Genomic DNA, 11163 nt, shown 5'->3' on the forward strand with positions numbered 1-11163 from the left:
ATATATTATAACATGCACATATTTTTTTATATATTAAATATTTTATAATATACATATATATATTTATAAACATATATATTATATTATATCTTGTAAAAAAAAAAAATTTTATAAATTTCATCAATTTTTAATAAAGAAAGAAAAAAATAAATAAGCCAAAGCTGAACACACTCAAGGTTATATTTATTTTTTTTATTTTATGAGAGAGTCTTCTGGCTTTTATTTTTATCATATTTTTTTATATATTTATTATATATATATAAATATATATATTTATATATTTTCATTTAATTTTTTTTTTTTTTTTTTTTTTTTTTGGTGTTAAATATTTTTGTTATTATATATTTGGTTATATAAATATTATTTGGTATATAATATATTAAAAAAAAGTACATAATGTTTATATAGCCATTCATAGTAGTATAAATTATATGTATATAATATTATATATATATATATATATATATATATATGTTGAGTTTAAAAAAAAAAAAAAAAAACACACCCAAAATAAAACACGTTAAAAAGGAAGAATCACACAGGAGAAAAAAAATAGTTGCAACCATTATCTAAGAGAAATAAATTAATTGAAAATAAAAAGGATAGAGTTAATGATATATAAATATTTGTTTGTGAAATATTTTTAATGTTTACATTATAAAAATTTACGCTGTATGAATAATATTATATCAATTAAATATATATATATATATATATATATATATGTATATATTTTATTTTATAGCCGATTTATAAAAATACCTTCTATTTATTTTTAAAAGTACATCCATTTATATTTTATCACACATATATAAATATATATGTAATTTTTTTTAAAGCTTATTTTTTGTAACCTTTTTGTATGTGCATCATATATATATATATATATATATATGTATATATTTGTGAAAATATAATTACATATAACGAAGAAAAAAAGTGAAATCATTTAATATAAAATAATATTAATCATATACGCAAATATATCCTCATACTACACACACATACATATATATATTTACTTTACTTGTAAAAATATGAAAAATTCAATATTTCATAAGGTTATAAAAGGCGTCAAGGGGCTGAAACTAAAGACCGACCCCAATCTACCAGGTGCCAAACAAAAGACGCCATTAAACATAAAAAGATTTTCTTTATTAATAATATTAATTATATATACAGCCACGTCAGCATGCATATATTTTGATTGGAGTGCTATAAGAAATTTATTATTACATGTTGGAAAATATAAACATTTAAATGTAGATGAATATAGTGATATAACCTTATCTCCTCAATATAAACGTATTAATGCATTATATCCTATGACGTTAGCAGTACATTTTACTACATCCGTTTTTTGTGGTTTTCTTTATGATCATATAGGTCCTAAATTTACAGCAATAATAGGGCAGTTATTTAATATTATTTGTTGGATTTTATTATCAATAGATACAAAAGTTGTAGATACAACTCTATGGGGTTTTATATTTTTAGGGTTAGGAGCTGATACAGCATTTATTCCAGCATTGACAGTTTCTAATTTGTATCCTGATGCATCTACATTTATTTTGACAGTTATAGGAGCAGCAGCTTCATTAAGTTATGCAGTACCAGCAACATTAGATTTAATTTTGAAATACTTTCCAAATATTTCTTTTAGATATATATGTTACGGATATATTCTTCTTATATTAGTCCCTTGCCTATTAACGGCAGCATTTTTGTTACCTTTAAAACCATTCAAAGCTTTAGATTATTATTTAGAAAAAAATAATGAAACAACAAAACATACCAATGGTGAAGGTAGAAGTAGAAGTTCAAATAATAATTATACAAATGAAGAAGATGAATTTAATTTTAAAAATAATACAAGTGGAATGATAGATAAAGATAGTAGAGAAAAAAATGTCAACACGGATGCTCAAAATGATGACAATGATGATAATATATCTTCTCACGATTTGGAAAATAATATAAAAATTAATAAGAACAATAATAATAATAATAATATTAATAATAATAATAATTATAATAATATTACAAAAAAAAATACAAAAATTAGTGATCAGAGTACAGTTAAAAAAGATAAATGTATAGATTCCTCCAAAAATATATTACATGATGAAGAAGATTTCCATAAAAAAAGTATATTCCTCTTTTTTAAAATCTTAATTAGTTATCCAAGTGTATGTGTGATAACATATTTTATACTTTTTAATATCTCCACTGTATTTTATGGTATGGTTACTGATACATATTTTAGTTATGATAGATCAATTATAAATGTAATTAATATTCTAATGCCCTTATCTAGTATTCCATGTGTTATTTTTGGAAGATTTATAAATAAATATGGAGCTGCTGTCATTATACTTACTATTAATACATTATCAGTTCTTATGCATCTATGTGCTTTAATCAAATTCAGATTTGCAGGTTTATGTTCAGCGTTCTTATATATGTGTGTTACAAGTGTTTATACAAGCCAAATTTATTGTTTTATTCAAAATAGTTTCCCATCTGTTGTTTTTGGAAAATTATTAGGATTCGCTAGCTTGTGTGGAGGAGTTTTTTCCTTACTTTGTGAAAACTTATATGATTTAATAATAACAAAAGACAGTTCTAGTATTGACCCTACAAATATTTCTTTACTTATTGTTATAGTATTCATTATTATGTTCTTACCTTTAAGTATTTTGTACGTTCGAAAATATGAAAGATCCATAGAAAATTTTGGAGAAAAGAATAAACTCCCAATGAATTCACAAGTAAACAAAAATAAACACGAATTTTAAAAATATAAAAAAAAAAAAAAAGTAAGAAAAAAGAATTCTAAAGGTTACCCATATCACACAATAATAATACATACATATATATATATATATATATATATATATATTTATTTATTTATTTATATGTGCGTGTGTGTTACATATTTATTTTATTTTTAATATATAATAAAATTTTTATATTTAAAATATATATATTTATATACAATGTGTATACCTAATTAATCTTTTACATTTTTATTACATATTAATTAGTTGTATCTCCTTTTTTGTTTTTTTTAATATATATAGTTTTTTATATATAAATGTGTTAATGTATATACATTTATAATATAATACCTTTTTATAAAAGCTTTATACATATATATATTATATGTCTCTATATATATATATTTGTAAAACTTTAGTATTTAATATTTTTATTTTTAAAGAACTTTTAACATTTACATATAATTTGTGTATACCTTTTTTGTACATACATTTTACATATGCATAATGCATTTATAATTTAATATATTTCATTTATTTTATATTTTTTTTATTTTAAAATGTTAAAATATTGGCATATTCCTTCCGGATTTAATGTTCGTTGAAGATTCAACTAGTTAAAATATATATTTACCAAAAAAAAAAAAAAAAAAAAAAAAAAAAAAAAAATATAATATAATATAATATAACAAAATAAACAAATACATAAATAAAAATTAATAATAAAGTGTTAATGTAATTAAATATTCTTATCAATATATATATATATATACATATGTGTGTATGTGTAAATGCTTTTTCAGTTATATACATCTGTAATAATATATTACAATATATATAATATAATATATGTACATATATATATATATATATATAAGTATACCATCCATGGTAAATTTAACATACGTATAAGCCCCATTTGGTGATGTCCAATAAAATATATTATAGAACACACGTTACATTTAACTCGCTATTTTAATATTTATATCCTTTGAGAAAATTTATATATTTTCTACAAAGGTAACTATAAGATTAATAACTTATTAAGTTATCAGCTTTTCTAAAAACATTTAGAATAACTAACTGTTTATCTCGGGGACTTTCCTAACAGAAGAAATGAAAATCTTCTTCTCAAAAAAAAAAGAGATTTTCTGTATATTTTCTGCAAGTAACATTATTATGTTAAATTTGACAAGGACAATTTACAAACATAAGATATGCATATATATATAAAGAAATATATAAATATATATGTATATATATATATATATATATATATATATATGTGATCCTTCAATCTTGTACAGTTCTATCTTCAAATATGTTTGAATAATATGATGATCATATATTTCTTCTCATTTCTGATAACAAAATCTTTTCATTATTCTGTTAAATTTTAATTTTTTCTTTCTTTTTGTTCTTCCTTTTACTCATGAATTATCTATCCAAACAGGTATATTAACAAACTATTCAAATTCCTTTAATTCCCACATTTTACATATATATTCATCAAAATAAATAGAATTCAAACTTTTCCATTTTCCTATATACTAAACTCCTCAAAAAGCATTAATACTCAAAAAAAAAAAAAAAAAAAAATATATATATGTAAAAAAATTTAATTCATATATATGCCATTTTGAAAAAATTATTATGACAATATATATATATCAAAACATTATTTTATTATAATTTTTTTTTAAATTCAAAATGTATTCTTTTATATATTAAAAAATATATAGATTTTTAATATATTAAATAAATATATATTTTTATGGATTCTTTAATTATATTCTCACAAAAAAATAAAAAATAAATAAATAATAAAAATTTTAAATAAATATAAAATAAATATAAAAAATAAAAATATAATAATAATAATAAATAAATAAATAATATATTTAATATATAATATAAATTAATAAAAAATTTTAAATCAAATAGGTAAATATAAATATAAATTTTGTATTTTTTTTTTTTTTTTAAATTAAATAGCTAATATGTAAACATATATATTTATATATATAATAATAGTATTTTTTTTTTTTTTTTTTTTTTTTTTTTAATTAAATAGCTAGAATATAGAAAATAATAAAAAAAATGGCTATATGATAAAAATGTTTTTATTTTATATGTTTTTTATTAATTCATATATTTTTTTTTCCTATATATTATTTTTTTTATTTCCTTGGGTTTTTCTAAAAGTGTGATTAGTGGTTATATATATATAATAACTTTTATGTAAAAAAAATTTATTTTAAATAGCTTTTTCTTTTTATCTTCACATATGACGATAGAAGGGAAAAAAAAAAAAAATATATTATATATATATATATATAATATATTAAAAATGTATGATCCTATAATAATTATATTACCATTTTAAATTTTATGCTGTATCAATAAAAGATATTTATTTTATAAAATAATATATTTATTTTTTATTTTTTTTTTGTGTATGCTAATATTTTTTTAAAAAATCAAGGGTATTGTTCAATATATATATTATTAATTCATTACTAATAATAAGATTATCTATCTTTTGACAAAATGTCAAATTTCAAAGTATTCCTTAATTTATTAAAAAACTAAATAAAATGTAATTTTTCTTTGCCTCCTCGTCCCAACCTCTCCATAAAAATGTAAAAATAAAAAGGTGTATAATAAATTTTAATAAATATTTTTTAAAAGTAATCCATATCCCTTTATTTTTTATTATTTTATTTTTCATAATAATTATGTGTGTGAACATATATATTTGTTCATTCCTTTTAAAAAGATCATCACCACAGGTAATATTATTTAAACCTTTTATATAAAGCAAAAGCATTAACGTTTGATATATTGCTTGGTATTTATAACATTATGTTCCATATTTTGGGTATCCTTTTTTTTTTTTTTTTTTTTTATGATCATTTATAATTCACATATATATATATATAATGGTAAAAAGGATTACATATATTTCATCTTATAAATTAGGCATTCTATTTATTCCCATCATACACATGCTTTAATACAAAAAAAAAAAAATGTATGAAATATATATATTTCATAATTTTCTACTTTGATCATATAATATTCATCATTCTAAAAATATGTATATTTTAAATATTGAACAAAAAAAGAAAGAAAAAAAAAAAAAAAAAAGTATCATGATAATAAACATAATATTCCATTTATACATATATATATATATAAATATTTAAAAAAATAAATATATACCTTTCAGCATATACATTCCATATTATATTAGTAAACCAAATTATTGTTAAAACTTATTAAAATTTTCACTTTTTTTTTTCAACTTTATTTTAAGGTTTGATATATATAATATACACATACGTGTATGATTATATATTTATATTTTCTTTATTCCTTGTTAACAAGATGATGTAAAAAAAAAAAATATAAAAAAAATAATATCATGCAACAATAAGATAAATTTAAATTAAAATACACACAACACAGAAAGAACATAAATCCTGTGATAATGTAAAAAAGAAAATACAAAATTAAATAAGAAAATATCCTTTTGAATTTGATAATATTATATATGAAAAAGCATATAATATATATATAATATATATATATATATATATATTTTTTTTTAATTAGAAATTCCTGAAAATTTTAAATGAGTACGTGCAAGAAAAGGAACAATGAATTATTATTACCTATTGCAAAGCTGCAGAAAAGCTTTCCTTTAATAGAGTGGTGGCAAGGAAAAGAAATTTTACATAAAATTCAAAAAAAAAATCAAAAGAATTTTGAAAAGAACCCATGTGATAGTTTATGGGGAAAGTTTATAAACTGCTTAAGAAAATATCCTAATACATTTAGCAAATGCAAAATTGAAGCTTCAAGGTATATGCAATGTTTGTCTTCTATCAATGCTAGTGATGAAGTAAATAATAAACCAATGAATTATATAAAAGTTTTGGAATATTTAAAAATCTTTAATGAGACAAGTAGATTTAAATATAAAAAACCGGAGTTAACAGATTATTCTTATTCTCAAAAATTATCCTTCCAAAAAGGGAAAGATGATAACAATGATATTTTTTAATTAATTGTTTTATTTTTTTTTACATTTTAATTCAGTTTTTTTTTTTTTCTTTTTTTGGTGTATTGATATTTGTTTAAATAAAATTTATAAAATATATATTTTTTTATATATGAACGAATAACTTATACTATACATATATATATATATATATATATATATATATTTATATTTATATTTATATTTATTCATTATAGTGATTAGGTCCTCATTTAAACTTATGATTACCTTTTCAACTAATTTATAAATATCCAAACGTATTAATAATTATAACTAGCCATTTAAAAAATGTATATAAAATATATAGATAGCTAAAAAAAAAAAAAAAAAAAAAAACATAAATAATAATAATAATAAATATATACACATATATTTTTTTTTTTTATTTATTTCGCTAGCTATGCATACACATTCTTCCAGCAATATTTTTAAAATAAAAAAATTTTTTATTACTTGAAAAACTTCGTTATTACAATTGATATAATATCACCTTTGAAATAAAACGAAAAATTAAACAGTAGAATTATCTATAAGTTATAATATTAATATATATATATATATATATATATATATATATATATATATATTATTTTAATAAATTTCCTTTTTTTTTTTTTTTTTTTTTTTTTTTTTTTTTTTTTTTTTTTTTTTTTTTTTTTTTTTTTATTTATTCAGATTGCTCCGAAATTGTCAACTTCTTTTCATTATCAATTTGGTTAATTTCATCAAGGTTTTGCTTTTGGTCAGTTACAGAATATATAATATCACATAAATAATTTTGTTGTTCTTTCTCAGATCTACATTTTCTCCACTTCCAAAAATGTACTTTAGCTGTTTTATATCCCAACTGTTCAAAGTGTTGATGTTTCATTTGGAAAGATGTATGTCTTACTATTGTATCAAGATCGATAATTATTTTTTTTTCATGTTCAATAAAATCAACAGAATAAGATTCGACAATTTGTAAAGGTATAAAATTGAGTTTGAAATTTGGAGCTACTGTATTTAATACATTTTGTACCTCATGGAATGTTTTTAAAGCTTGTAATTTCTCATGATCAATTCTTAGAAAATCATTCATTGCATTTAACCAAGAAGGAGAAATATTATTTAAGTCATATTTAAAGTTACTGTGTGTAGATAAGAAATATATTGGTTCTCTTATTTTTGCTATTAATGTTAAAGATTTTGGAATGGTTCTTTTAAATAATAAATCTATTAAACTAAATAATTTTTCTTTCTCAATATGTTTATTATAATACGTTGCTGCATGTATAAAATCAATCAAGATAGCTGTTTTGGTAGTATTAAATTGTTCATATTTGATATTTTCAAAAATTCGATTAATTTTACATTCTTCATTTATTTCATTCATATAAAATGTATACAACAATTCACATAAAGTAGTAACATTACAGTTTTCTAAATTTTCTTCAACATTTTTATATATTACATCAATATGACTTGTTGTAGTAAATTTTAATTTTGTCAAATTATAAATTATATTTATTAATGATGTATGATGAAAATGTGATATATTATCAAACACTAAATTACAAAGACGACGTATAAGAAAACCTCTTGGTATACCAGCCATAGATAATGTTTTCAAAGCTAATGTTACATCTTTTGTTGTGAATCTATCAATTTCTTCACACATTTTTTCTACAATTAAATTTGTTAATTCAACATCCAAATTCTGAGATAATCTCATACTCTCTAATAATTGTGTTAATAAAGTTGGAGTATATGCATCTATATTTGAAATGGTTTCTTTTTTAATATGTTCAAAAAAATATTCATTCATATTATTACATAAACTTAAGGAATAACAAATACCAACTAAATCACGAGGATTCACATTCATTTTTTTTAATACATGCTCACTTATTTTTGTAAGTATCCTTTTTATATCATCATTATTAATAGATAAACTAACTAAACGTAATGAAAAGTTACATAAATATCTTGTATTCATAATACTAATACGATTTTCTATTTCTTCAATAATATTTAAAAATTTCTCATTCTCTACTATTTTCTTTCTCTCTTCAATTCTTTTTCTACTCAAATTTTTTATTAAATTATATAATTTATCAATATTCATATTTTTGTTCTCTTCAAAAAATTTTATTATATCATCATTACTCATCTGCTCTTCTAGACCATCATTCTTCTTTTCCATAATATTTGTAGATACATTTCTACACAAAATGGATTCATTTAATATGTTATTATTCAACTGTACTAGTAAACTATTCTTTTTCTTGTATATGTCGCTTAACATTTTTAACCTCGAAATATTACTAGCAGGCCTCCTCGTGTGCTGCAAAAATAAATTACACTTATTTACTGCGTTCTTTAAAATTCTCATTTTGTAACAAAAATAGGGAAAAATATATATATATATATATATATATATATTAAATATAATAAGTAAAAGAGAAAAAAAAAAAGAACGATAATTTCAACGGTAAAAAGGTAAAATGGAAAAAGTGTAATATGAAAATTTTAAAAGATTCTTATAAATTAAGCGCAATAACAAAAATATACATATATATAATATGTGGTACCAATGAGATATATTATATGTATAATATATATATGTATATATTTATATATTTTTTACAGGTAAAATAAAAAAGCTTCATATATGTTACCATACCATTATACCTTTTTTATTTAAAAATAAAAAAAAAAAAAAATTACCTATAAAAATATTATATATACAAACCTGATAGTGTTTTATATAAATTCCATATATTCAATATAAATATAATTATATTAATATTAATATTGATTTTTTTTTTTTTTTTTTTTTTTTTAATATCAATATATTAAAATGTATAATAAATAATATATAAATATATATTTAAATGTACTCCATGCATATATCACAAAAAATAATTACATATAAGAAAAAAATATATATATAATATATATATTTAAATATTTAAGTGCATTAATTAAAATGGCTTAATATATAACATCCATTTACACTTATTCTTTTATTAAAATGGAAATAAATAAAATAATATAAAAAAAAGTATATTCTAACTTTTAACATATATATATATATATAAATATATGTATATATGCTTACATAACACTTATTTTATTTTATTTTATTTTATTCTATTTGATTTTATTTCATTTTTAAAGAAATGTTACTTTAATAATTTGTTTAAATTTTTTTATTGGATGTATATATTCTATAAGTCATATTTGTTATATATATTTATATGTATAGTGTGAAAAAAGTACATTAATTGTTAACATTCAATATACCATTTTACGTATTTATACGTACTTTTATATATTATAAATATACACATAAATAAATATATATGTATATATTATTTACTTTTTGTGTGGAGAATTTATTAATATTGGAAAGTGAAATTTTAAAATATAAGTTTGTCATTAAAAAAAAATATATATATATAATATATATATGTGTATATATATATATGTGTATCCATTTTTAATAATACTTTTTTAAAAAATATGTTACGTTAAAATTTATACAAATCAGAAACTCTTGTTGTTAATTTTCCATTTTCTAAGTGATGCTGGAATTGTTCGGGTATAGTTATTTCTGTCCATTCGTCATCCTGTCCTTGAATATGAACATTCATTTCAGATGATAAAGCAGTAGTAAATTCACATTCTACATTTTCTTTAGATAAATAAAATTCTACACCTATACATTTATCTATAGATATAGATGAGCTTTTTCCAAGTACTTGTATTTTAACTTTTTTAGAATTTATAATTTCAATAGAAGATATTAAATTATTTAATACAACATTACATTTTACACATTTCTCTATTTGTAAAGATTTAAATTTATTATTTTCTATTACAAATGTTGTATTTTCACAGTTATATATATTCACAGCATTATTTAATTCTACTTGTGATAATTTTATGATCTTCCCATCTTTATAATTTATAACATCCCACTGATCATCTTTAAGTTGTATACCTTAAAAAAAAAATATATATATATATATATGTATAATATATATAATATATATATTTTATTATATATATGTTTATATATTTATGCTAATTTTTTCAATATGCACATTTGATCATGATATGCAAAAAAAAAAAAAATTAATAAATAATAAAATATATTATATATAGTAAAATTTTCTTTTTATTTTTCTTACTTCCTTCACTTGTCATTATATACCCTAATATGTTTTATTTTGAATTTGTTTTATTATTATTTTATTTTTTTTTTTTTTTAGTTTCTATTTAGTGTGTACTTAGGAGAAATATCTCAATGATTTATATATATATATATAT

At 18.6% G+C, this 11163-nt stretch overlaps 4 protein-coding genes and 2 non-coding genes across 6 annotated transcripts; 2 read left to right on the forward strand and 4 right to left on the reverse strand.

The window, feature by feature from the left end:
* Positions 1-1037: 1037 nt before the first annotated feature.
* On the forward strand, positions 1038-2798 carry PGSY75_0104800 (putative transporter 1; the record flags this gene model as incomplete). The annotated part of the gene is made up of 1 exon (XM_018783604.1): positions 1038-2798. The coding sequence occupies one exon, from the start codon at positions 1038-1040 to the stop codon at positions 2796-2798; it is 1761 nt and encodes a 586-aa protein (XP_018643888.1).
* Positions 2799-3668: 870 nt separating this feature from the next.
* On the reverse strand, positions 3669-3973 carry PGSY75_0104900. The gene has a single exon (XR_001974503.1).
* A 74-nt stretch (positions 3974-4047) lies between these two features.
* On the reverse strand, positions 4048-4364 carry PGSY75_0105000. Its single transcript, XR_001974504.1, has one exon. It is a non-coding gene (non-coding RNA).
* A 2053-nt stretch (positions 4365-6417) lies between these two features.
* On the forward strand, positions 6418-6849 carry PGSY75_0105100 (hypothetical protein; the record flags this gene model as incomplete). Its single annotated transcript, XM_018783605.1, has 1 exon — positions 6418-6849. One exon carries the CDS (start codon positions 6418-6420, stop codon positions 6847-6849), a length of 432 nt encoding a protein of 143 aa, XP_018643889.1.
* A 664-nt stretch (positions 6850-7513) lies between these two features.
* Positions 7514-9220, reverse strand: PGSY75_0105200 (hypothetical protein; the record flags this gene model as incomplete). The annotated part of the gene is made up of 1 exon (XM_018783606.1): positions 7514-9220. The coding sequence occupies one exon, from the start codon at positions 9218-9220 to the stop codon at positions 7514-7516; it is 1707 nt and encodes a 568-aa protein (XP_018643890.1).
* Positions 9221-10361: 1141 nt separating this feature from the next.
* Positions 10362-11040, reverse strand: PGSY75_0105300 (putative cyclase-associated protein; the record flags this gene model as incomplete). Its single annotated transcript, XM_018783607.1, has 2 exons — positions 10362-10834; positions 11025-11040. 2 exons carry the CDS (start codon positions 11038-11040, stop codon positions 10362-10364), a joined length of 489 nt encoding a protein of 162 aa, XP_018643891.1.
* Between the last annotated feature and the right edge of the window lie 123 nt (positions 11041-11163).

The sequence above is a fragment of the Plasmodium gaboni genome, chromosome 1, assembly GCF_001602025.1.
Source record: "Plasmodium gaboni strain SY75 chromosome 1, whole genome shotgun sequence".
NCBI classification, from domain to species: domain Eukaryota; phylum Apicomplexa; class Aconoidasida; order Haemosporida; family Plasmodiidae; genus Plasmodium; species Plasmodium gaboni.